Raw genomic sequence first — 27,626 nt, 5'->3', positions numbered from 1 at the left:
ATAGCTCCAAACTGGCAACAGCCCAGGAACCTATCAGGAGGAGCATAGATCAGTAAACTATGGTGTATTCATATAATAAAATACTACTCAGTAATAAAATGGAGCAAGTTACTGATACACATGATATACACGATATGGACAATTTGCTAAGTGAAAAATGCTATACACAAAAAGTGCACACTGTATGATTCCATTTTATATGAATTTTTAGAAAATGCAAAACTAATTGATGGTAGAAAAAATCAGACTGGGTGCAGTATTTAACACCTGTAATCCTAGCATTTTGGGAGATCGAGGCGGGAAGATCTCTTGAGCCCAGGAGTTGGAGGCCAGCCTGGGTAACATGGCAAGACCCTATCTCGCAAAAAAACGAAAACAAAAACAAAAACAAAAACTAGCTGGGCGTGGTGGCCTGTAGTCCCAACTACTCAGGAGACTGAGGTGGGAGGATTGCTTGAGCCCAGGGAGGTTGAAGCTGCAGTCAGCTATGACTGTGGCACTGTACTCTAGCCTGGGTGTAGAGCGAGACCCTGTCTGAAAACAAACAACAGTGGTTCTCGAGACAGGACAGTGGTTGCTTCTGGGGTGGGGGTTGAGTGGGGAAGGCAGTGATAGGCAGAGAATGTCTGGAAAATCATGAGAGGAAACTTTTTGGGGTGATGACAATGGTTTATATCTCAGGAATTTTGGTTACACAAGTGTATATGTTTGTCAAACTCAGTGAATGTACACTTAAGATTTGTGCATTTCATTGTATGTAAATTTTGTGTCAAAAGGGAAAATATGTAAACAAATATTTAACTCTAGATAATAAGACACATGCCATATTTTGGGAGAAGTAAAACGATGCCTGTAATTAACTTTGAAAAGCATTTAAAAATAAGGTATTTGGGATAAGGAATAAAACAAGACAAAATGTAAATCTAGGTAGAATCTATGTGGTGAGCACATGGGTGTTTGCTTTAAATTTTTATAATTTTGCTATATGTTTGAAAATCTTCAGAATAGAATATTAAGATAATTTTTTTTAAAGGACTAAGGTTTCTAGAGCTGGGGCCCAGAAGATGATAGCATCATTAGAAGAAATAGAAAATTTAGGTATAGGAAGGACAGCTTGGTGGAAGGTTTGGCATAACTGACAGGTCTTGATACCTACGAGGTCCTAAGTAATTTATGCACGTATTTCCTTCTATATTTCAATGGATCTTCACAAACACCTCTAGTCTTTAATCATCAGCACATCCATTTTCAGATGAGAAAATGGAGGTTCTGAAAAGCTATATAATTTGCTCAAGGTCATTAAACTATTAGGTGTGCTAGGGATAGGACTGATTATGTAATTTGCAGGCCTAGTGTAAAATGAAAATTTGTGGTTCCTTGTTCAAAAATTATTAATAGCACAACATTAAAACAAGCACAGGGCCCTTCTAACGATGAGGCCTTCTGAGACTCAGGTTTCACACACATGAAGCTAGGGCGGCAAGGAAGGTTTGAATCTCAGTCTGTCTAACAGGAAAGTCCATGCTTTTTCCAGTAAACCATGCTAGGTCAGATGACTGGTTCATTTCTGTGCTCAGTGAATGAGGCATGATGGTGATGTCAGATGGTGATGTCCTGTAGCCAGTTAAAAACCAAATTGCAGGTAAGGAGTTCCTTTTGTGATGTCTGTTGTCTGTCCTCTTCTCAGTGGGCATTTGGTTATTACATTTGACCTAGGTTAGCAACGTAATTTTTGATCAAAGTCTCAACAGTGTATCTCTTTAAGTATCAAGGTACTAAGAATAACTCCTTTCATGTGTCCTCTCTGAAATTTGTCACCGGATTTCTTCTTTCTGATAACTGTTTCAATACTTACTAGTGGCGATGAAATGTCTTCTGCTAGACATCTGGGTGGATCTGGAAGCAGAGGAACTTTTTCCTCAATTTAACAGTGGATCCTAGTAGTTAAGTTAAATGCTGGTTTCATTTTAGAGTAAGCTACTTTCTGAATGCAATTAGGCTTTCACTGATAACAGTAACTTTTACTTTAGTTGGGAAGACATATCTATTATCTCTTAATCAGACAACTCTTGTCTGTCTTTGAGGAAGAGTGGGGGATCTATAACTTTTCCCAAGAAAACTGAAAATGTCTCAATCCTAATGTTAAAGGAATTAGGCTATACTGGGTTAGGAATGAATAAACTACCCCGATGTCCTTTATCAAGTGTAATTCTTCTACTTGATTCTTAAATAATACTAAGTTTACATTTTAATAAAAAATTACTAAAATTCCAGAAAAGTCTTTCACATTAGTTCCTGCTGGTCAAATTTGCAGGTCAAGCCTACAACAGGTTGCGCTTTGGGCTAAGACAGCCTCTAGAGGGCAATCTCCTTTCCTGCGAGTCCGCCCTAGTCCGCTCTATCCTCCCTCTCCCCGCTCCGCCTCAGCTCGCTCTCCGCCTTCCCCCTTGCCCCGTCCCCGATCCCAGGCCCGCCCCGCACCGGTCCCATCCCCCTTCCCCGCCCTCAACTATTTCCTCCAGGCGTCGTTCTTGCCCCGCCCCTCCCTGCCGCGTAGCGGAAACGGTCGCTCTGGCTTTCTGGAGGACTTGTCATCTGTGCCCAGCGGGGCAGGACGGCGGTGGGCGGGGCTCACGCGAGGCGCTGGAAGGGTCCGCGTGATTCTCGCTACGTTGCTTTAGCTCCGGAGTGTTTAGCGATGGGGCAGCGGGAGGCGTGGAGGCTCATGTCGAGGTGAGTGAGAGAGCGAGCAGCCAAGGGCAGGCTCTTCAGCGGCGCTCGCCAAAGTGGGAAAAGGGCCGGGGGTGGAGACTGCTGGCCTCGAAGTTTCGAGTCGCGCTCAGAGGCGCAGTTTTGATACCCCAACCTTGGCCCTCCCCAAGCCCCAGCCCCCGTCCCTGTCTTCCCTTTCTCCCTCTAGCATCTTCTTTGCGGCGGCACCCGCGTTTTCTGCCACTCTAGCTCTTAATTCAACCTTGTCCCCACACGACTTGCATTCTTTTGGCCTCAATTTCTTTTCTTTCTTCGAAGTTGGGTGCAGTTTGGGGACACGGAGGGGTTCAGCTTAGAGGAATTGTGCGGCATGTTTTGTGCAGTCAACACACACAGGTGCCTTGTCACTTGCTGCATCTCTCTCTGCCCGTGGTATGATTTTATTCAGCTTTCTTGCATGGCTCCAGCGTCAGTGCAGGCATCTGGAACTTTCAGGCTAGTGTTGAGGGACATTTAACGTGGCATGGGGGAGCATGTTTGCAAACGTTGTTTAACTTTTCAAAAGTACCCCTCGCTGCACCTTGAGCTCAGCCTAAGAAATCTGGTAGCCACATCTTTAGGAAGTTAGGCTACATGCGTCTTGAACAGCCCACTGTCTGGCCCTGTACTGTCATGTCAGGTAGCAGCTGCGCCCACTTGAAGGGAGAACCGTGTTTATTTCCTTAAAATAAGGACAACTTAAATTATTGGATTCTTTAAGCCTTAGAGTTTGCCTTCTGGGTTTCCTGAAAAGGGATGGAGGTGTTTCTTTGAATTAAGAAGAATAGTTTCAGGGGAAAGTGTCTAGAATTCTAACACTGTATCCACAGACCTAATTCTCAGTATATATTTGTTGTACATTTAAGAGTTGCTTTTCTGCTTGTTTTTTAAATACCTTAAAATTTAGTCCTTGCACGAGCTCATGGAGAGATTTAGTAAATACGAAGAAAATCAGTACACGTAATCGTTGCTGCCGCTTTTTCAGTGTTGTCAGCAAATAGCAAATAGAGAAACAAACTGGAAAGACATGTTCGTTAAAGTTAACTGACTTAGGAAAGGATCTGTCATTTCCACAATTCAGCTTGGCTTTCTTCCACCCCACGTTCCAAGGTGCAGACTCTGTAGGTGAGGGCAGGACCATTTTGGGGGCTTTGATCTGAGATGCCTTTTCCAAACTCAGCCCTGGAGTGGGCATTATCTTGGAAAGCAGAGGCCAAAGTGGTCCAGTCCGCAGTAGCCTAACCCTCAAGCGTGTAAGGGAATACGGTGCTACGGAAAGTGTTTCTGAGAGGAGAAAAGGCCTTGGGCCATAGTTGACAGTGTTGGGCAACCCCACTTGAACTCTGGCCTCCCTTGGCTTCTTTGGTACTGGCCTATTTTTCTAATGCCACTCTCCGCCGCCTCTCCTCTTACCCCGGTGCCAGTTTAGCTCTTGGACTTTTTTTTTTGGTTCCCAAATCATCTCTCTTAGCGTAACTCAAATCTTTGTCTAATCTGACTTTCTCTGAGCTCTAGTGCTGGTCACAACCCTCTTAATGTCTCAGCTGCAACTCACATATAAATTTACACTTAAGGGTTAGGCGCGGGGGCTCATGCCTGTAATCCCAGCACTTTGGGAGGCTGAGGCGGGCATATCATATGAGGTCAGGAGTTCAAGACCAGGCTGGGCAACATAGTGAAACCCCCGTCTCTACTAAAAATACAAAAAAAAATTAGCTGGGCGTGGTGGCAGGGGCCTGTAATCCCAGCTACTTGGGAGGCTGAGGCAGGAGAATTGCTGGAACCTGGGAGGCGGAGGTTGCAGTGAGCCGAGATTGCACCACTGCACTCCAACCTGGGCGACAGAGTGAGACTCCGTCTCAAAACAACAACAACAAAAAACAAAAAAAAAAAGGAAAAGAAAAACGAATTTGCACATAAATATAACCCCTATTCTTTATCTCTCTTGGCACTATCATTCTTCTAGATTCTCAAAGTTACCTAAGTTCTTCCAGACTCCTAAACCTTAACCTCTTCCTGTGGATTCAAGTTTCAACAGTAGTCTCAAAGTTACCACTTTTTCCTCTTCCCAGTGTGAATTGTTTCCGTACAAGAGTGCCAGGTTAATCTCGCTGAGGTTTTACTTTAGTGACTGCCATTCTTCTCAGAAGCTCACAGAGGTGCACTTCTGCTTATGCAATTAAATACAATTTTACCAGCCTGAATTTTACAGATTCGGCCCCAGTATATTCATGAATGAACAGTTACCTACTGTTCTGTTCTACTTGCTGGGAAGCACAGTTCTAGGCATTTTTGTTATCCTATAGCCACCGTGGACTACTTGGTGTTCCTACTGTTCCTTGGAGTCTGAAAGGAGAGCAGATAGGAAACATAATTAGACAAAAGTAATTTTTAGTTACCAATTCTGATAAGTGTCTTAAGGGACACAGTTATGAGAGCCAGATTAGGTAGGGAGAGGGAGTCAGGAAGCCTCATCAGAGAGGTTGCTTTTTGCTGGGTGTGGTGGTTCATGCCTGTAATCCTAGCGCTTTGAGAGGTCAGCGTGGGAGTTCAAGACAGTTCTGAGCATAGCAAGACCCCATTTCTGTAAAAAATAAGAAAAAACTAGCTGGGTATGGTGGCATATGCCTATCCTTCCAGCTTGGGAGGCTGAGGTGGGAGGATCACTTGAGCCTCAGAGTTCAAGTTTACAGTGAACTATGATTGCGCCACTGCCCTCCAGCCTGGGCAACATGGAAAAACCTAGTCTCTAAAAATAAAAATGACAGGAGGAGATTACTTTTTAGGTTTTTAATAGGCCTCATTGCCTTTTCCATCTGCTCTGTACTCTGCTGAACTCTATTGTTTTGGTTCTTGCTCTTTGACTGCCTCTCTTTTTTACTTCTACTTAGTTGTTTCTTAGTTGATCAAAGGCTCAATCTTTGATGCTCTGTTAGGTTGTTTTCTGTGTTAGGAATCATGAGCCTGAGTGCAGAGGCCGAGAAGGAAGCATTGAAAGATGCTGGCTAGATGGTAGCGTGGGGAAACTGGTGAGCTGGATAGAGTGCTCTGGAGAGGAGGCAGCTTCTCAGCTGCAGGCATTGTTGCCCTTATAGAATATAGACTGAGGGTTTCCATTACTACTGATTTTTCTGGAAAAGCTGGAAAAACTGCATTTTTAGGTGAAATCTCTTGATTTTTAAATGTTAGTAGTTTTCTTTTTCTTTTTCTTTTTCTTCTTTTTAATCTCTGCCGTTCCATCCAGATAATGTTAGTAGTTTTAAAACACTGCTCGGCTGGGCATGGTGACTCAAGCCTGTAATACCAGCACTTTGGGCAGCTGAGGCTGGAGGATCACAGCCCGTGAATTCAAGACCAGCCTGGGCAACATAGACTGTGTCTCTACAAAAGATTTAAAAATTAGGTGTGGTGGTGTGCGCCTGTAGTCTTAGCTGTTCAGGAGGCTTGAGTCCAGGAGATTGAGGCTGCAGTGAGCCTGTGATCATACCACTGCACTGCAGCCTGGGTGACAGTGAGACCCTGTCTCTCAAAATAAATAAATAGAATACAGAAATAAAACGCTACTGACCAATACCACAGTTGCAGTTGGCATCCTTCTGGCAGTTAGTTTTCAGCTGTAGCCTTCTCATTTATTCCTTACAGAAAACGGAGAGCTTCCAATGCCTCAGTGATTGTACATGCATGTGGCATGAGACATACCTTTAGTTCTAACTTTTCTTTCAAGCTCTAGTTGTTCTTCTGTTGAATATTTCTGCTTATGTCAGTACAAACTCAAATTCAGAATTGAATTTGTATTTCATCCTGCAAACCAGCGAGCTTCTTTCCCTGTCTTTTCTATATTCTCCTAGTTGTCCTGGTCTGAAATCTTAAAGTCGTTTTTGACATTCTTTTCCATTGAGTTTTTACTCTATAATAACTCGTAATAATATCACTCCCTTCTGTTTCCACAGCTGCTTGTTCTTCATCACCCCATGCCTAAATTATTGGCCTCCTGGACTTGATTTTCTGCTCTATTCACACCTTGCCTACTTCTGGGATAATAATTTTCATTAAGCACTACTTCGTGATGTTGTCTTCCTGCTTAAGCAGTTTCATGTAGTTGTTTAATTGCATGAGGCCATGTTTATTTTATTGGATAATTACAAAAAGTTCCTGAGTGATAAAGTTCTCATCTAAGACAGTTGTTTATTTAAACTACACACATCATGACCACCTGGAGGATTTGTTAAACACAGATTTCTGGGCCCCACAGTTTCTTGTTCAGTAGGTCTGGGGTGGGGCAGAGAATTTCAGTTTCTAGTAAGTTTCCAGGGGATGTTGATGGTACTTGTCCAAGAACCATACTTTGAGAATTGTTCTAAAAAAAAGCCAAGTTAACATCAGCTGAAGGAAATAAGCCTGATAAAGTTAATTAAGAAATTAGGAGTAGCAGGCTGGGCGCAGTGGCTCACACCTGTAATTTCAGCACTTTGGGAGGCTGAGGCGGGCGGATCAAGAGGCCAAGAGATCATGGCCATGCTGGCTAATATGGTGAAACCCCGTCTCTACTAAAAATACAAAAAATTAGCTGGGCATGGTGGCCGGCACCTGTAGTCCCAGCTACTCGGGAGGCTGAGGCAGGAGAATGGTGTGAACCTGGGAGGCAGAGCCTGCAGTGAGCTGAGATTTTGCCACTGCATTCCAGCCTGGGCGACAGAGAGACTCCTTCTCAAAAAAAAAAAAAAAAAAAAAAAAAAAAAAAAAGTAGCAGAGTTGTGCGTGCCCTCTTCCTCTCCACCAGATGGCAGTTTTGGAGCCAGTAGAAAGGAGAGATCATAAATTCAGAATTACTTGGGGACACTGAATTCTCAATTACATTTTGAGATATAAAAGCTAATATCAAATTTTAAATGACAGCTGAATTTGAATTAGAACAAGTGGGCCAGGTGTGGTGGCTCACGCCTGTAATCCCAGCACTTTGGGAGGCTGAGGCAGGCAGATCACCTGAGGTTGTGAGTTAAAGACTAGCCTGGCCAACATGGAGAAACCTCGTCTCTACTAAAAATACAAAAATAAGCTGGGCGTGGTGATGCACACCTGCAATCCCAGTTATTCGGGAGGTTGAGGCAGGAGAATCGCTGGAACCTGGGAGCAGAGGTTGCAGTGAGCCAAATGGAAGCAATATGATTATATAGTATTTGGCAAGGAATTTGGTTGTATATATATATGTTTTTGTAATTGGTCCACAGATTTTTGTGACCTATAAATTTTGTGTACAGTGGCTTTGTTTGATAGGTTTACATTAACTTTGAGTTAAATTCTGCCTTATATATAAAACTGGGACTGGGAGTTCTCTTTGTTTATTTGTTAAAACACTGCAGTTAGTACTTAAACTATTACATAAGAGTTACAAATCTGGCAACACCTTCTTGAACCGACATTTGGGTACTGGCCTCATTAAGGACTAAAGTCATTCTGGATTTTTATACTTAAAATTTACAAAAAGATAAAATTGAGTCAAGTTGAAAACATTTTAGAAATGGTGTTTAGGGTAGTGTAGTTCGCACTTTAAAAGTAATTTTGAAAACCTTATTTAGACAATATCCCTAAATAAGATACGCTCTGTTGCTTCAGTTTCATAATTATAAAGTGTTAGTGTTGATTTCTAATGACAGCTTCCTTCTTTGAAATCATTTAGGGGAGCTTCAAACAAAGTATCTGTGCCTGTGCCCCACCTTCAGAGTTTGATGTAATTGGTCTTGGGTGTGACCTGAGCTTTGGAATTTTTACCTGTCTCCAGGTGATTTTTTTTTTTTTTTTGGAGACAGAGTCTCACTCTTGTCGCGCAGGCTGGAGTGCAGTGGCACAGTCTCAGCTCACTGCAACCTCTGTGTTAGAAATACCAAAATTGGGCCGGGCGCGGTGGCTCAAGCCTGTAATCCCAGCACTTTGGGAGGCCGAGACGGGCGGATCATGAGGTCAGGAGATCGAGACGGCTAACACGGTGAAACCCCATCTCTACTAAAAAATACAAAAAAAAACTAGCCAGGCGAGGTGGCGGGCACCTGTAGTCCCAGGTACTCGGGAGGCTGAGGCAGGAGAATGGCGTAAACCTGGGAGGCGGAGCTTGCAGTGAGCTGAGATCCGGCCACTGCACTCCAGCCCAGGCGATGGAGCGAGACTCTGTCTCAAAAAAAAAAAAAAAAAAAAAAGAAATACCAAAATTGTTAGATGATTGGTGCTGTGAAGAAAAGTCAGCATAGAGACAAAAAGATTTTTCAGCAAGCCATTTTTACTTTCTGCAGAAAGGGTGCCGAATCGCCGATGGAACAATGGCGAGAGCACGCTTGACAAAGGAAAAGCAGACATATTTATCCCTTACGCATTTATGTTGTTCTTACTGCTGTGTAGTGCATCCTTTGGCTGGAGCGGGACCTCACACTCTTAAACTGATACCCAATATGCTAATAGCCTAAATAGGTAAGTGCAGGGAAGAACAAAGAATTTGCTTATGAAAGGTTTAAGGAAGCAATAACATTTTTAAATAAGGAAGGGCATAGGCTGTGAGCTGGAACGTGCCTGTGAGCGTGTCCAATAGTTATGCAGGATAGGGCTTAACAAGGAGTTACTAGCACAAAGCAAGGAGACTTGAAGAAAGTCTTTAAAAGAAACTATTATTTCTAACACTTACGATTTATTCTTTAACAAGAAGAAAAACTTTGAAGAGGAAACTTTTTACTTTCTACACTCTGCCTCCCAGGTTCAAGCTATTCTGCTGCCTCAGCCTCCTGAGTAGCTGGGATTACAGGTGCCTGCCACCATGCCCGGCTACTTTTTGTACTTTTAGTAGAGACGGGGTTTCACCTTGTTGGCCAGGCTGGTCTGGAACTCCTGACCTCAGGTGATCCGCCTGCCTTGGCCTCCCAAAGTGCTGGGATTACAGGCATGAGCCACCATGCCCAGCCAAGTCTCCAGGTGATTCTAATGCACAGACCAGTCTTGGAATCACTGGGCTAGGATAAGAACATTTTACTTGTGGTGAGACAAATTCAAAAATGCTAATTCAGGAATGTGAACTATGACCGACTTAAACAAATAGATCGTTTCTCTCTATTGTATAATTCAATTTGAATGTAATATAAAAAGAAAGTAATATAAATTTTGAAAGGTAAGTTGGATTACAAGTATTTTTATAAATCCAGTCATCCAAGTTGTGGTTATAAGTGGTAACTGGTCATACTGCCTTTTGTGAAACCTCAGGCTGTTGGTCTTTGTATAATCTCAGAGTATCCTTGAAAAATTAACAGATTGTCAGTTTATCAGTTCCATTAGATAGTATATGTATCTGCACATGTGCACAGCCCTTATCAGGCTGCTGCAGCTACTGATTCTAGCTTTGACCTCTTTCCATAGATCTTAAATTTAGTTTCTTAAACAAAAAGCATGCATCTTAGTATATTCTAACTATAGTATTTTTATGTGCACATCTGTCATTACATTGTGGGTTTCTCAAGGGCAAGAGCTATGTCTTTTAGGAAATTTTTTAAAAATCCCAAAGCATAATGATACAACTTGATGAATTTTCACAAACCAGGCATACCTAAATCACCAGCACCTGGATCAAGAAACAAGCTTTCCAGAGGCCCTCCTCATGCCTCTCTCAATCAATGCCCTTCCCGATGTTGCCTTTTACTTTCTTATTAAAATGTACACAAGGCACTTGAGTACACTGTTCTGAAGTTTATAGCTTAGTGAACTTATACCTGCAGTCCTGTAAGCAGCATCGGGATAGGGACAATTTCCAACGTTCTATGTTTGTTCATGCCCCTTACCAGGTGACCCCACCCTCACCATTTTCATGTCCATTATCCGTGGTCACTTTGGTCAATCTGTGTCTCGGGCTTTGTATTCCTAGCCCAGCAAGCACTTTTAAAACAGCAAAAATAGAAGTGTGTTGTGTTTATTGTTTTGTAGCCTGCTCTCCTTTTGTGATTTGTCATGACTGCTTTTCTGTGTTAGTATTTTTAGTGGTTGTGTAATGGCTGTGTGTATTAATAGACACAGTCTTTCAAATAATGCTCTATTCTTAGACATTTACTTTGTTTTCGGTTTTTCCATCATGTAAATAATTGTGAACATATTTATCAATCAAACTTTGGTCATATTTCTGAGATTTCCCTAGCGCACATGCTTGCAGAATTAGTGGATTGAAGGGTGTGGTCATTTTAAAGGCTGTGGATTTGTATTTCCTAACTGTTTACCAGAAAAGCAGTACCAATTTATACCTCTCTCTACAGTGTCTGAGAATACTGTTTGTATTGCATCTTTTACAAACGTTTTTTCTTAAGAGTAATGACTTTATTTTTTAGAGTAGTTTTAAGTTGGTGGAAAAAATGACCTGCAAATTTGAGCAGAAAAGTTTGACAAATAATAACCATTATCAACCATTACAGTATCGTACAAATAAGTTTCACTGCCCTAAACATCTCCTGTGTTCCAACTGTGCATCCCTCACTCCCCCAAACCCCTGGCAACCACTGATCTTTCTACTGATTTCATAATTTTGCCCTTTTCAGAATATCATACAGTTGAAATCAGAGTGTGTAGCCTTTTCAGACTGGCTTCTTTTGCTTAGTAGTATGTATGTATTTAAGTTTCGTCCAATTTTTTTTTTGTGGCATAATAGCTCATTTCTCTTTTTCTTTTTTTTTTTTTTTTTTTTTTTTGAGACGGAGTCTTGCTCTGTCGCCCAGGCTGGAGTGCAGTGGCCGGATCTCAGCTCACTGCAAGCTCCGCCTCCCGGGTTCCCGCCATTCTCCTGCCTCAGCCTCCCGAGTGGCTGGGACTACAGGTGCCCGCCGCCTCGCCCGGCTAGTTTTTTGTATTTTTTAGTAGAAACGGGGTTTCACCGTGTTAGCCAGGATGGTCTCGATCTCCTGACCTCGTGATCCGCCCGTCTCGGCCTCCCAAAGTGCTGGGATTACAGGCTTGAGCCACCGCGCCCGGCCGCTCATTTCTCTTTTTCATGGCTGAATAATATTTTATATGGTTGTATTGAAATTGATGTGTCTTCCAGCCATTGAAGAACATCTTGGTGACTTCCACATTTTGACAGTTATGAAAAGTTACCATAAAATTCATGTACCAAGTGGCTATACCATTTAAAGTTCCCACCAGCAGTGGATGAGAGCTAAACCTTTTAAAACTTTTTGTTCTAATAATACCTTTTAGAAGAGGCTGAAGCAAAAGGTGATATACTATTTGTAAACTGAAACATGACTACCCACATTACTGTTCTCATTTTATTCCGCATTTGTTTCAGGTTTAATGCATTCAAAAGGACTAATACCATACTGCACCATTTGGTAAGTTTTGTGGGCATTATTTGTATGTGTAACTTAAAATGTCATTGTTAGAGAAGTAGAGAAATACTGGTATGGCAGGTTTCCTTGACCTTGGTACATCATGGTTCTCAACTATAGCGTCAAGACATGGCCCACATACCTTGTAGGAGGTGGTATAAGATTATGGTTAAAACCATGGTTCTTACAAGTCAGAATGCCTGGGTTAAATAATGGGTTCACTACTTCATCTTGGGTGGATTACTTGGTCTCTTACAGCTTTCCTTTTGATATATATAAAATGAGAATAATAATAGTATCTACCTTAGAATGCTTTTAAATTATAAATAAGATAATTGTATTAATCAGCGTTCTCTAGAAGGACAGAACTAATAGGACATATATATATATGAAAGGGAGTTTATTAAGGAGAATTGACTCACATGATCACAAGATAAAGTCCCATGATAGGCCGTCTGCAAATTGAGGAGCAAGGAAGCCAGTGATGGATCAGCCTGAGTCCTAAAACCTCAAAAGTAGGGAAGCTGACAGTGCAGCCTCCAGTCTGTGGCCAAAGGCCCAAGAACCACTGGCAAACCACTGGTATAAGTCCAAGAGTTCAAAAGCTGAAGAACTTGGAGACTGATATTCGAGGGTAGCAAGCATCCAGCACCAGAGAAAGATGAAGGCTGGAAGACTCAGCAGGTCAAGTCTTTCCAACTTCTGCCTGCTTTGATCCTAGCCATGCTGGCAGCTGATTAGATGGTGCCCACTCAGACTGAGGGTGGGTCTACCTCTCCCAGTCCACTGACTCAAATGTTAATCTCCTTTGGCAATACCTGCACAGACACACCCAGGAAAAATACTTTGCATCCTTCAATCCAATCAGGTTGACACTCAATATTAACCATCAAAATGATGCATTAAAAAATCTAGCATAGTCTTTGGGAGGCCGAGGTGGGTAGATCACGAGGTCAGGAGATCGAGACCATCCTGGCTAACATGGTGAAACCCCGTCTCTACTAAAAAAATACAAAAAATTAGCCAGACATGGTGGTGGCTGCCTGTAGTCCCAGCTACTCGGGAGGCTGAGGCAGGAGAATGGCGTGAATCCGGGAGGCGGAGCTTGCGGTGAGCCGAGATTGCGCCACTGTACTCCAGCCTGGGTGACAGAGTGAGACTCCATCTCAAAAAAAAAAAAAAAAAAAAAAACTAGCATAGTGCATGGCATGTAACAGTCATTTTATACGTTAGCTATTATTGTAATGGTACCCTTGCAAAGTTAAATATCCATAGTTTACCAGATTGGAAGAAATACATTTTATTCACTTTTATATTTCTTATAGAGGCTGACAAGTAAATTGCACGTAAAAACAATAACAGGTCATCTGATATCACTGTATTCTAGGTGGTACTGTAAGTATTTGTCGTGTTATTAGCTCAGTTAATTCTCACGATAGTCCTCTGTGGTACATACTACAGATCTCTTATTTGCAATTCTAAAACCCTAAAACCAAAAGTTTTTTGTTAGTTTGTGGTAAATGCATTGGCAAAAATCTGACCTGAATGTACTTGAAACTCTTTTAGTTTTTATCCTAACTAGTGTGAATGCTTATGGTTTGGTGCATAAATATAAAAACACTGTATTACTATGTAATCAAGTATTACAAGGACCTAGACTCCTCTTGGGGTATTATAAAGCATTTAGTATGTACTGTTTTCAAAGTCTAGAAAATTTTAGGAATTAAGGGATTGTAGCCTTATCTCTGTATAACAGGGCAGAAATTGAGGGACAGAGAGGCTAAGTAACATGCCCAGATGTCACAGCTAGTAATTATGAGGTGTGATTTGAATCCTGGCTATCTGTCTTCATAGATTTACTTTGTACGCTCTATAGCCTCTGACAGAGTGAGCACTAAGTAACTATTGCAACTGTGCCTCTGTTAAACCTAAGTGAAGATGGGGATACAAAGCCTGGCATATCCCCTCCTAACCGTGTTAGTCTGTGTTTTTCTGTTGCTTATAACAGAATACCTAAAACCGAGGAATTTGTAAAGAAAAGGAACTTATTTCTTATAGCTAATGTAGGTTGAGAAGTCCAAGGTCAAGGTGCTGCATCTGGTGTGGGCCATTTTGCAGGTGGGTCCTCTCTGTAGAGTCCCAAGGTGGTACAGGACATCATGTGACAAGGTGGCTAAGTGTGCTAGCTCATTTCTCCCTCTTCCTCTTATAAACCCATAGTCTTACTCCCATACTAACCCATTGATTCATTAACTCATTAATCCATTAACCCATTAATTTATGAATGGGTTAGTCCATTCATGTGAGCAGAACTGTCATGCCCAATCACCTCTTAAAGGACTCACCTTTTAGTATTGCCACAGCAGTACCCTTACTTATTTTATTCAGCTGTTGTACATGGAGGCTGAGGAGTTTCCTAGAAAAAAAACTAGAAGTGGTATCAGTGACTCGTATTTAGACTAAGTACATAGGTGGAATGGGAAGACATGACAGAATCCAGATCACATGGCGACTATGGTGACATGGGGCAGAAAACACCTGGAAAGAAGATAAAGACTCTCAGGGCCTGGGGGTTGAATAGTTCTGAGTCTCAGTGTTTGTTTTTATGAGTGCCTCAAGGGTAGAGAAAATGTATCCCAAGCAATTCTTCTGTGGCCTTTCTGAGAGAGTGAGTGAGTGAGACAGAGAGACAGAGAGAGATCCTTTTTATTTCATGGTGGAGTGATGGAAGTATGCCATTGATGGCAGTATTGCAGGCAGAGTTATTAGAAGTGGACAGGATTATTTTGCGTTAATAGTGTGACATTCGTGGTGACGCTTCCAAGATAGAGGTAGGGAATAGAACCCAGAAGGGAGGACAGAATTCTGCATTTCTGCATATAAGGTTTGTCAAGCTAATGAAAGCCAGTGGAACCTGTCAGTGAAGCCTCATTTGTATCTGTAGACTAATTTGGAAATATTCTTACTACAAAAATATTCAGGGAAATACTTTTTTTTCTTCTTTCTCCATAATCTATTTTAAACTCGTTTGTTTTGTTTGTTATTGTTTGAGACAAGGTCTTGCTGTGTTGCCCAGGCTGGAGTGTAGTGATACTAGCTCACTGTAGCCTCGAACTCCTAGGCTCAGGTGATCCTCCTGCCTTCGCCTCTCGAGTAGCTAGGACTACAGGTATGGACCACCAACCCAGCTGATTTTTAAATTTTTTGTAGAGATGAGGTTTCTACGTTGCCCAGGCTGGCCTCGAACTCCTGGGCGCAAATGATCTTCCTGCCTTGGCCCCTCAGTGTGCTAGAATTATAGGTGTGAGCCACCATGCCTGGCCTATTTTAAATTCTTAAACAGCATTTTAATTTAGTGAGCAAAAGGTCATTTAATTTTGATCTGGATATGGAGAAAACTTCTATTTTCATTTTCTTTTTTTCCTTTTAGAAAGTAGTTCTATTCAGTATTGAGGGTATAGTGTTTGGAGTGCATGAAATGATACTGTGCATATCATTTTCATGACAGCACACATGTTCTTATTATATATGTCCAGATGGTGTCCTAGAATTATTCATAGCCCTTTTAATCCTACATTTGAATCTCTTTTACTTCACATCTAGATTCCTAGTTCCCAAGAATACAGTAGATGATAGTGTTTTAGTCCATTTGAGCTGCTGTAACAAAATACCGTAAACTGGGTAGGTAGCTTATAAAAAACAGAATTTATTTCTCATAGTTCTGGAGGCTGGGGAGTTCAAGATCAAGGGGCCAGCAGATTTGGTGGCTGGTAATGGCCAACTTCCTGGTTCATAGACAACCTTGTTGGCCATCTTCTCTCTGTGTCCTCTTGTGGTAGAAGGGGTGAGGAAGCTCTCCAGGATTTCTTTTATAAGGGCATTAATCTCATTCATGAGGGTCAACGTGACCTAATCACCTCTCAAAGGTCCCACCTCTTCTGCCATCACCTTGGGGGTTAGGATTTCAATATACAAATTTTGGAGGGACACAAACATTCAGTCTATAGTACTATACAAGCTAATAGTTAGCTTGTTAATATTTCACGGATGCTGGCAGAAGACGTGACAATCTTGGATTAGAAAAAAAAATTTTTGTGAGTGGTACAACGAGCAACACTGAGCAAGTTTTCTCTTGCTCCTCAAGCCTCAGGGGAGTGATACAGAGGACCCATATGAGTGTCTGCATTTGCAGAATATTGCATGACAGTTGTACTGGGAAACCTGCTGGTTTTAGCAAGCTGTAAATAAGTCTGCTGTCTGTCTCAGAGGAAGGCCTTACCTTCTTCTTCATGGTGGCTCACAGCAGAGACCTTCTTCTTCATGGTGTCTACAGCAGAAGACCTTCTTCTTCATGGTGTCTACAGCAGAAGACCTTCTTCTTCATGGTGGCTACCTTGAAAATGACCTGGGCAAGGAGTGGTCAGGCCCTTGGGTTCATGGCATACCCATTCATAGCACACCCAGCAGTCAAGTACAGGGAAATTCCAGTGCTCATGCCAGATAGCATCTCTCAGCAGCTAAGTTCCATTTCTTGACCTAGGTAGTGGTTACAAGAGTTTCGCATTATAGTAATTGACTAAGTTCTGTATTATACTTTGGGTGGTTGTCTGTGTGTGTGTTTTATTTTACCATAGAAACATAGAAAAAAAATAAGAGCTTTATCTGTAGTAGTGACATGGAAAGATGACCATGGCAGGTTGCTGAATTAGCCATGGGAGGTGCAGAATAAGGTACAGCATTCTATTTTTGCTCATAGTTTATGGAAAAGTGCCTGAGAAAGATAGACACTAAATCAGTAGTGTTGCAAACCAAGGCAATTTTGGTTTTCACCATTTTACCTGTGGTTGCCCCCTTGAATTAAAAACAAAACATCTTACTGAGATTATGGGTTCAGCTGGATGTGGGAAATCTATTTTGCTTATTAAGAAAATGTTATATTTTATCAACTGACTTTATAGAAATAAGTTTTTAAGATAATTTTAAAAATTATTTTACAGTTTTAGATCTACAGGTAAGTTTAAAAGATAGTACAGAGTTCTTACATACCTCTCACCCAGTTTCAGTTTCCCCTAATGCGTTTCTAAATTGCTATTATGGATTGCATTGTGTCCCCCAAAATTCATATGTTGGAGTCCTAGTCCTCAGTACCTCAGAATGTGACCTTATCTGGAAATAGGGTTGTTGTATGTGTAATTAGTTAAGGTCATAATTGAGTAGTGTGGGCCCCGATCCAATATGAGTGGTATGCTTATAAAAGGGAAATTTGCAGATGGTCATGTACACAGGATAATGTCACGTGAAGATTGGAGTTATGCTGCCGCAAGCCAGAAAACTATATGAAGCCAGGAGAGAAGCCTAGGATAGATCCTTCCCTAGCACCTTCAGCAGGAGCATTGCCCTGCTGACCCCCGATTTCAGACTTGCAGCCTTCAAAACTATGAGACAGTAAGTTTGTGTTGGTTAAGCCGCTTAGTAGTGGTACTTTGATATGGCAGCCCTAGCAAACTGCCTGATACTCTTACTATGGTACACTTATCAAAACTGAGAACATTGGTTTTGTGGTTTGAATATTTGCCCCCTCCAGAACTCATTTTGAAATTTAATCCCCAGTATGGATATATTGAAATGTAAGGCCTTTGAGAGGTCATTGGGTCACAAGGCCTCTGTCCTCACAAAGGATGAATCCGTTCATTGATTAATGGGGTTATGGGAGTGAGACTGGTGGCTTTGTAAGAGAAGTAAGAGAGACTTGAGCTAGCATGCTTAGCTTCCTTGACGTATGATGCCCTGTACCTCCTTGGGTCTCTGCCGAGTCCCCACCAGCAAGAAGGCCCTCACTAGGTGTATCCTTTTGACTTTGGACATCAGCCTCCGTAACTGTAAGGAAAGGAATAAATTCCTTTTCTTTACAAATTACACAGCTTCAGGTATTCTGTTGTGAGCAACAGAAAATGAACTAAGACAATTTGTATATCACTGTTAACTCCAGACTTTATTTGGATTTCACCACTTTTTTTCCATTAATATTCTGTTCCAGGAATCAATGACACTGCATTTACTTGTCATGCTTTTTAGTCTCCTCTGGTCTGTGATAGTTTCTCAACTTAGCTTTCCATATTTTTCATGCCCTTGACTGAATGTAAGGAGTACTGGTCAGGTAGCCTGTAGAATACCATCTCATCTGGCCTTCTCTGTTGTTTTTTTCACAATTAGGCTAGAGTTAAGGTTTTTGGCAAGAATATGACAGAGGAAAATTGCCCTTCTAATCACATCATATCAGGGAGTATTTGTGAGTTTTGATAAATGCATCAGGGAGTATGTGATATCTACATGACATCATTGGTAATGCCAACTTTTATCCCTTTGTGTAAGTATCATTTATTGTTTTCCACTTGTAAAGTTACTATTTTTCCCTTTCATGCTCTGCTTATTGAAAGCAAGTTAGTAAGTCCAGCCCACACTCAAAAGGTGAGGGGACAAAGCTGTGTCTCTTGAAAGGGAGATAACTACGTATGTCATTTAGAATTCTGTAAGGAAGATTATCTTTTCTCCTCCATTTATTTATTCTGTGTGAAGTCATGGATATTTATTCTTTGGGCTGTCATCTAATATCAAATTATTGATTGTTTCATTGTTCCAGTTCTGGCCATTAGGAATTCCTTCATTTTGGCTTCTGTATTTCTATCATGTGACCCCATCCTTTTAATTTTTTTTTCTTTTTGAACATTTCCTTTCTGGTGCTAGAAGGTGTACTCTGGACTCATTTTGTGTTTTCCCTATCTTAGTGCTGGAATCAGCCATTTCTCTAAGGAGCTCTGGTTGCCTTTATTGGAGAATTGCATTTAGAAATCAAGATCTAGACTCTGGGAGTGCTCTTTGCTACTGGGTGTCATGGCTTTCTCTCAGAGAATAGAGCTAGGGTAATGTATGTATGTGTAATAGAATACATATACACTATGTACTTATCCATATATTCATGCATATCTATAATTGTTTCTGTACTTATTCTGTGTATGTATATTAAACTAAACATGAGTTCATAGTGATGTCTTTGTCTTTAATCCAGTACCATAGGTCAGAGTTCATTCTGTCTTTCTCTTCTTGTTCTAACTGTAACTCTGCTCCTGACAGTGAGAGCCAGGCTCCATTACTTAACTAATTTAAGCCTAGTATATATGCAGAGCAGTTGCAGAATTGTTACCTGCTCCCCGCTACCAGGAAAAGCCGTGTTGATAAGAGTACATTGTTGATGTACAGTTCCTTTATCATCCATATAGTTTTCAGTCATTTCACTGATTTCCAAAGTTAGTTAGCTTCCTCATCACCACAGTCACTTCACTGAGGTTATGTCATAATGTGTAATTCAGTTAGGTTCTGAGAAAGAAAAAATCCTGTTTCCCCAAATGACTAGATCCCCCTCTCAGCCAAGGGGACCCCAGAGAAAGCTGAAAAAATGAGTTTCTGGCCAAGATAGATTGGGAGCTTGGACATACTTTGTGATACTTCCTCCCTCGTTAGCCACCATTAGGCCTTCTTTCCTAAGAGTTAAACAGAGACCAGCCTAAATTTTTCCCCTGCTAATTTCAAGCAACCACCTAACTGTTGCCTTCTTTTTGCAATTTTGACACAGCAGCTGACCAGCATTCCTTCCTAATAAAAGACCGGTGATGATGGAGTGGTTCTGGCCAGTCTGTGGAGGGAGGCTGCACACAGTGGGACTCCATTTCCTCTGTTTCATCTTTTGATGTATAGGGCCTAATTGTGATACATTTAATTGTTAAATCTCCAACCCAGAGTTAACATGGCATGCATGTTGCATACATGTTGGCTTACTGTACATGCATGTGCCTCCTGTTTGTGAATATTCATAGCTCCTCCTGTAACCTCTTGAATATGTTTGTGTAGCCAGCCAGTTCAGCATAAATTCCCATTTCATCTTTCCCTGGCTAGAAGTGCTTGCTCTTGGCTTCTGCCAGAGGCTGTGCTTCCCAGCCTGTGGGTTGGTCAGCCTGCAGCTTCTTTTATGAGAAGTAAAGCTGTCTTTTACAAACTTACGATTCTCTGATTCTTCAGTTGACAGTTCATCTGTCATAGTCTGCATTCCATATTGGAATTCCCTGATATTCTGGGTAATTTTTTTCCTTTTTAAAAGATAGTTCATGCTATGGTTTGAATGTATGTGTCCTTCCAAAATTCGTATGTTGGAGCCTAATACCAAATGTGATGGTATTAAGAGGTGGGGCTTTTTGGGAAGTGATAAGTCATGAGCACCCCACCCTTATGGATTAGTGTTCTTATAAAAGAGGTTGAAGGGAGTTAACTAGTCCTTTTGCCCTTGTCCTTCCTTGTGCCATGTGTGGATACACAGAACTCATGAAAAATAAGGTCTTACCAGTCTCTGAATCTTGAACTTGAACTTGCCTTGATCTTGATTTTGAACTTCCTAGCCTCTATAACTGTTAGAAACAAATTTCTGTTCTTTATAAATTACCCAGTTAAAGGCATTTTGCTGTAGCAGCAGGAATGGACTAAGACAGTTGGTGTACATTAAAATTCACTGTTTGTGATGCACATTTCTGTGAGTTTTGACAAATTTATAAATCGTGTGCCCACCACCCCAATACCATGCAGAGGAGTTCCATTCCCTTACAACTTCCCATGCTTCCACTTTGTAGTCAGCCGCTTCGCCTTCCTCCAACTCCCTCTCCCTCCTCTGGGGATTGAGATTGACTGCCTTGTTAAATTTTCCTTTTCTTTTGTCCCCAATTCCTTTTCTTCAGCTGTTGTTGACAAGCACTAAGGTCCTTAGGCTATGGTCTTGAAGTGCTTCTCTTTTGAGATGAAGACTTTTATTTAGTAGGCCTCTATTTCTTTCCCCCATTGGAATGAGACATCAGAGCCCTAGGGCTACAAGCTTGAGGTTTTCCTTCCCCTCCCTGCAGATAAAGCCTTTTGTTCTGTGTGGGAGATAAAGGGAAAGGATTTAGCAGTAATCTCTGTTTCCCTCCTGAGCCAGCACCCTCTGGCTCCAGTCTTTGCTAGGAAAGCCTGGTTGGGTTCCAGGAAGAAAAGTCAGCAAGAGAGTGGGAAATGTTAACTAAGATTAACATTTTTAGTTAATCTTTCTTATGGCTTATGCCCCTGGTAAGCAGGGGCGGCTGCTTCACTTCCAATTACAACATTCATGTAGATTTCTCTTTAGACTAATTTATAGCCATTGAGACAGACAAGTGTCTGATCTTTGACAAACCTGACTAAAAGAAGCAATGACAAAAGGATTATTCAATAAATGGTGCTGGGATAACTGGCTAGCTAGATGTGGAGAATTGAAACTGGACCCCTTCCTTAGACCATATACAAAAATTATCTCAAGACGAATGAAAGACTTAAATGTAAAACCCAAAGCGGTAAAAACCTGGAAGACAACCTAGGCCGTATCATTCTGAACATAGGAATGGGCAAAGATTTCATGACGCAGATGGCAAAAACAATAACAACAAAAGCAAAAATTGACAAATGAGATCTTATTAAAGAGCTTCTGTACAGAAAAAGAAACTATCAACAAACATACAACCTACAGAATGGGAGAAAATGTTTGCAAACTATGCATCTGACAAAGGTCCAATATCCAGCATCTATAAGAAACTTAAATTTATGAGAGAAAAAAAACTTTTCAGAAGAAGATACACGTGCGGCCAACCACATATGGAGAAAAAAAAAGCTCAGTATCACTGATCATTAGAGAAATGCAAAACGAAACCATGATGAGATACCATCTCACACTAGTCAGAATGACTATTATTAAAGTCAAAAAAACAGATGCTGGGAGGTTGTGGAGAAAAGGGAACGTGTATACACTGTTGATGGGAGTGTAAATTAGTTCTACCGTTGTGGAAAGCAGTGTGGCGATTTCCTCAAAGAGCTAGAAACAGAACTATCATTCGACCCAACAGTTCCATTACTGGGTGTATACTAAAGGAATATAAATTACACTACCGTAAAGACTCAGGCACACATATGTTCACTGCAGGACTATTCACAATAGTAAAGACATGGAATCAACCCAAATGCCCATCATTAGCAGATTGGATAAAGAAAATCTGGTACATATACCCCATAGAATACTATGCAGCCATAAAAAAGAAGTTGTGACCTTTGCAGGAACATGGAGCGACCTGGAGGCCATCATCCTTAGCACACTAATGCAGGAACAGAAAACCAAATACCGCATGTTCTCACTTATAAGTGGGAGCTAAGTGACGTGAACACATGGACACAAAGAGGGAAACAACAGACACTGGGGCATACTTGAGGGTCGAGGATAGGAGGAGGGAGAGGAGCAGAAAAAAATAACTGTTGTATTCTAAGTTTATGTGACAGTCTGTACAACAAACCCTCATGACATGAATTTAATTATGTAACAATCCTGCGTGTGTACCCTGGAACTATAATAAAAGTAAAAACAAAACAAAACAAAACAACAAACCTTAACACTGTTTCCTAGCATTTAGAAAAATAAATCCATGTGTATCTATCTGTGAAAAAAAGTGTCAGACTGTTTTTTTCAGGTTCTGTAAGTTTATCCTTCCCCAGTACGTTTGTTTACTTATACTCAAGAATATATCAGGTGTGTGTGTGTGTATCAGACTTTGATAATTGTCAATGTGATTACAAAATATATCTTACTATTGCTAAAGTTTTGATTTAAATTTCTCATTAGAGAAACTCAGAAATTCAGATGAAATTGAAACACAACTTTTTCTGTTTAATAATTGTTCCTGTAACTTTAAGTGAATATAAATTATTTCTATTTTTATCTGATAATTTTAACAAAAATTAACTCCAATATTAAATGTGCAACTTGATTTCATAAAGGAGAACTTAAACATTGTGTAAACATGTTGCTTAATGCAGTCAAAATATGTACTTCTAGTTATTAGATTTTTGCTAATAAGTATGCTGTTTAGTTTTAATTGGCATTCTCCAGTTAAAGTTTTCCAATTTCAATTTTCAATTTTACATTACACACTTTTCCCATGCAAGGTTTTAAGTGTTGCCTTTACATAAAGGAATGTGTTAAGAATGGTGGTGCCATCTTCAACATACCTGACACAAACAAGCAATGGGGAAAGGATTTCCTATTTAATAAGTGGTGCTGGGAAAACTGACTAGCCATATGCAGAAAGCTGAAACTGGACCCTTTCCTTACACCTTGTACAAAAATTAACTCGATGAATTAAAGACTTAAATGTAAAACCCAAAACAGTAAAAACCCTAGAAGAAAACTTAGGCAGTACTATTCAGGACATAGGCATGGGCAAAGACTTCATGACCAAAACACCAAAAGCAATTGCAACAAAAGCCAAAATTGACAAATGGGATCTAATCAAACTAAAGAGCTTCTGCACCACTAAAGAAACTATCATCAGAGTGAACATGAACAGGCAACCTACAGAATGGGAGAAAAGTTTTGCAATCTACCCATCTGACAGAGGTCTAATATCCAGAATCTCCAAGGAACTGAAACAAATATACAAGAAAAAACAACCCTATCAAAAAGTGGGCGAAGGATATGAACAGACACTTCTCAAAAGACATGTGTATGGCCAACAAACATGAAAAAAACTCATTACTGGTCATTAGAGAAATGTAAATCAAAACCTCAGATACTATCGCACGCCAGTTAGCATGGCAATTATTAAAAAGTCAGGCAGGCTCACGCCTGTAATCCCAGCACTTTGGGACGCCGAGGTGGACGGATCACGAGGTCAGGAGATTGAGACCATCCTGGCTAACACGTTGAAACCCTGTCTCTTTAAAAATACAAAATATTAGCCCGGTGTGGTGGTGGGTGCCTGTAGTCCCAGCTACTTGGGAGGCTGAGGCAGGAGAATGGCGTGAACCTGGGAAGCGGAGCTTGCAGTGAGCTGAGATGGCGCCACTGCACTCCAGCCTGGTCGACAGAGTGAGACTCCGTCTCAAAAAAAATAAAAATAAAAAGCCAGGCGACAACAGATGCTAGTGAGGCTGTGGAGAAATAAGAACACTTTTACCCTGTTGGTGGGAGTGTAAATTCAACCATTGTGGAAGACAGTGTGGTGATTCCTCAAGGATCTAGAACCAGAAATACTGTTTGACCCTGCAATCCCATTTCTGAGTGTGTACCCAAAGGATTATAAATCATTCTGTTATAAAGATACGTGTACACATATGTTTATTGCAGCACTATTTACAATAGCAAAGACTTGGAGCCAACCCAGATGCCCATCAATGATAGACTGGATAAAGAAAATGTGGCACATACACACCATGGAATACTAAGCAGCCATAAAAAACGATGAGTTTGTGTCCTTTGCAGGGACATGAATAAAGCTGGAAGCCATCATTCTCAGCAAAATAACACAGGAACAGAAAACCAAACACCATATGTTCTCACTCATAAGTGGGAGTTGAACAATGAAAACACATAGACACAGGGAGGGAAACATCACTCACCAGGGTCTGTTGGCGGGTGGGGGGGTAAGGGGAGGGAGAACTTTAGAACAAATACCTAATGCACGCAGGGCTTAAAACCTAGATAACAGATGGGTGCAGCAAACCACCATGGCACATGTATACCTATGTAACAAACCTCCACATTCAGTACATGTATCCCAGAACTTAGAATAGTGATGCCGTGAGTCCTGATGGTTGGGTATAGCAGAGTCCTGGGAAATCACTGTGTAGTTAAAACTGTGTTCCTGACAGGTGTTTTATTAGTTAGTACTGCAAAATCAATTATTAAGTCTGTCGTATTATAATCTGGCTGCAAACTACTTATTCTGCCTACTCTTTCACCACTCATTTCCTCAGCTAGCCTTTGTTCCACTAACGTTTTAATATCTTAACAAACATTTCCAAATAATCATTGCTTATGGCTTAGCATGTGTGGTTTCCTCTACCTGGAATTCTCATCTCCCCTTTTTCTTGGGATACATCAAGCCCCAACTCAAATATCCTCTCTATTTTCAAGTTGACCATAGCTACAGTAGTAAGAATTATTTGCCCTCTCTTATTCATCTTTGCTCTCTCAGCATGTAACGTAGAGCTTTATATACAGTAGTAAATTAAAAGATTTAAGAGTATTTCAAAGTCCAAGAAATTCTAGACTGGGGTCTATAGTAAGTCAGTTTATTCAGTTGGCTCAGAAATAAAAATTTAGGAGGTGTGTATGATTTGCTTTGGAATTGTCCATTTACATAATCTAAATAACTTTAGAAACTTGTAAGATGTACCTATTCATTCCTTTAGTTGCCATTAATATGCAAGATTTGCATTTGATATGTATGTTTTGATGTTGGCTTGTGATAAAAACTTAAGAAATTTTATCATAAAGTTATTCTTTGTTTATACAGAGAATGTCCAAGCACACAGATGCAGCAGAAGATGTGCTATTGGAAAAAAAAGGTTGTGCGGGAGTCATAACACTAAACAGACCAAAGTTGCTCAATACACTGACTTTTAATATGATTCGGCAGATTTATTCACAGCTAAAGGTTTGTAATTTTCTTATTGCAGTTATATGGATTCTTCTCAAAGTATATCATAATAGGACACTTCTGGTATTTTCTCCCATAGAATCACATAATTATCTGGGATCTGCATCTCAGTAAGCCCCATTGATTCTTGAGGTTTCAGTGTTTCCCCTGTGCAGTTATTCTTGAGCATCCCTGGTGATAGGGAGCTCACTGTCTCCTGAGGCAGATTCTTTGACTTTTATATAGCACTGATTTGTTTGCAAGTTTCTTTTTGTGTTCTGGCACTCTCTGTTTTTCTGACCTTTAAACTAGTGATACTTTTTCTGCCTCTGAGAGAATGAGTGTACAAATCTAATCTGCTTCCACCTGATGACCTTTTCATTTGAAGACAGCTGCTTTTTTTTTTTTTTGAGACAGAGGAGCCTTGCTCTGTCGCCCAGGCTGCAGTGCAGTGGTACCATCTCGGCTCACTGCAAGCAAGCTCTGCCTCCCGGGTTCACGCCATTCTCCTGCCTCAGCCTCTGGAGTAGCTGGGACTACAGGCGCCTGCCGTCACACCCGGCTAATTTTTTGTGGTAGAGACGGGGGTTTCACCGTGTTAGCCAGGATGGTCTCAATCTCCTGACTTCGTGATCTGCCCACCTCGGCCTCCCAAAGTGCTGGGATTGCAGGTGTGAGCCACTGTGCCTGGCCAGACAGCTACTTTTAAACTGCCTGCTTTTTCTCAGAGAAGGCCATAAACTCTCGTAAGTGAACAGCATGGAATAGTAGAAAAACAGGACTTAAAGTCAGACTGTCTGGTTTGAAACTCGGATTTCTGTTTATTAACTGTGTAAGCTGGGAAAGTTAATCTCTCCGTACCTCAATCTCCTCAGCTCTGAAATGGAGATGATGATATGTAAAGATTAAGTGAATAGTGTATGTAAGTACCTAATGTAGTCTGCCATGCAGATGTAGAACAAATCCCAGTTTTCCCCTGGCTACCAGTTCCTTAATTCTTCATTTGATGAGTCTGTCTTCTATTCTTGTGTTTCTGTTTGAGATACCATTATAGTATGTCTCAAAATGTGATACATAGAAATAAGCCAAATGTTGCAAATAATAGAGTTGGGCCAGAGTGGAAGAAATTAGAAATGTTCATGTTATAATAACATTTCTATTAATGTAATTAATATAGTCCAGTATTGCACGAACCGTTTGGACAATCACATCTGTCCAGCTACATCTTCCTTGTGCGTTACATATTTATTCTGTAGTACAGGTTGAACATCCTTAATTCAAAATGCTACAAAATTCAAAAACTCTTTAAGTATCGACGTGACGCCGCAAGTGGAAAATTCCACACCTGGCCTCATGATGGGTTGCAGTCAAAACACAAGTGCCCGACACACTATTTATTCAGCATCCCTAAGGGAAAAAATTAATTACCTTCAGGCCATGTGTATGAGGTGTATATGAAACCTAAAGGAATTTCCAATCCCCAAGATATGTCATTCTGTATATGCAAATATTCTAAAATCTAAAAAAGTCTGAAACACTTCTGGTCCCAAGCATTTCAGATGAGGGATACTCAACCTGTATAGATTGATAGAACCCCTGTTAAGTTTTCTGTCTGTAGGTAACTAATTTTTCATTTCGTCCATTGTTCTGGATTTTCACATTTTCATTGGCTCTTGATTCTTTCATCCTACTTGTTAGCTGTCTTTACCAATCCCAAATCACTTGGATTTTTTATCATTATTATACGTGGTTTCACTCTGTTACTTATACATTAAGAGTAAGACAGTAAGCCCTGTATCAGCACAGTAGAAAGGTTATTGCTATATTTATCAGCAGTCTTTGGGTTGATTTGTTCTCCAAATTTATATGTTTATGTAACATCATTATTATGCCCATATTTGTTCATCTTGGTATCAAAGTTATGGCAAAGATTTCAGGTGCCATCTTGAAATTTGGATCACACAATGTACTCATCTAGCAACCCTTTGAAATAGCCTAAGCCTCTACTTTATCTGGG

The 27,626-nt window shown here is 40.8% G+C and overlaps 1 protein-coding gene across 2 annotated transcripts in view; it reads left to right on the top strand.

The window, feature by feature from the left end:
* Positions 1 to 2,593: 2,593 nt before the first annotated feature.
* HIBCH (3-hydroxyisobutyryl-CoA hydrolase) overlaps positions 2,594 to 27,626 on the top strand; it is a 117,118-nt gene continuing 92,085 nt past the window's right edge. For both annotated transcript variants that reach the window (XM_025403891.1, XM_025403892.1), the window contains exons 1-3: positions 2,594 to 2,733; positions 12,053 to 12,095; positions 25,487 to 25,627. In XM_025403891.1, the coding sequence (XP_025259676.1) occupies positions 2,699 to 2,733; positions 12,053 to 12,095; positions 25,487 to 25,627 (219 nt within the window). In that variant the 5' untranslated portion in view covers positions 2,594 to 2,698. The remainder of the gene's footprint in view (positions 2,734 to 12,052; positions 12,096 to 25,486; positions 25,628 to 27,626) is intronic.

The sequence above is a fragment of the Theropithecus gelada genome, chromosome 12, assembly GCF_003255815.1.
Source record: "Theropithecus gelada isolate Dixy chromosome 12, Tgel_1.0, whole genome shotgun sequence".
In the NCBI taxonomy this organism is placed as follows: Eukaryota; Metazoa; Chordata; class Mammalia; order Primates; family Cercopithecidae; genus Theropithecus; species Theropithecus gelada.
The sequence above is the reverse complement of the archived record's forward strand: the minus strand, read 5'-3'. Positions and strand labels throughout refer to the sequence as shown.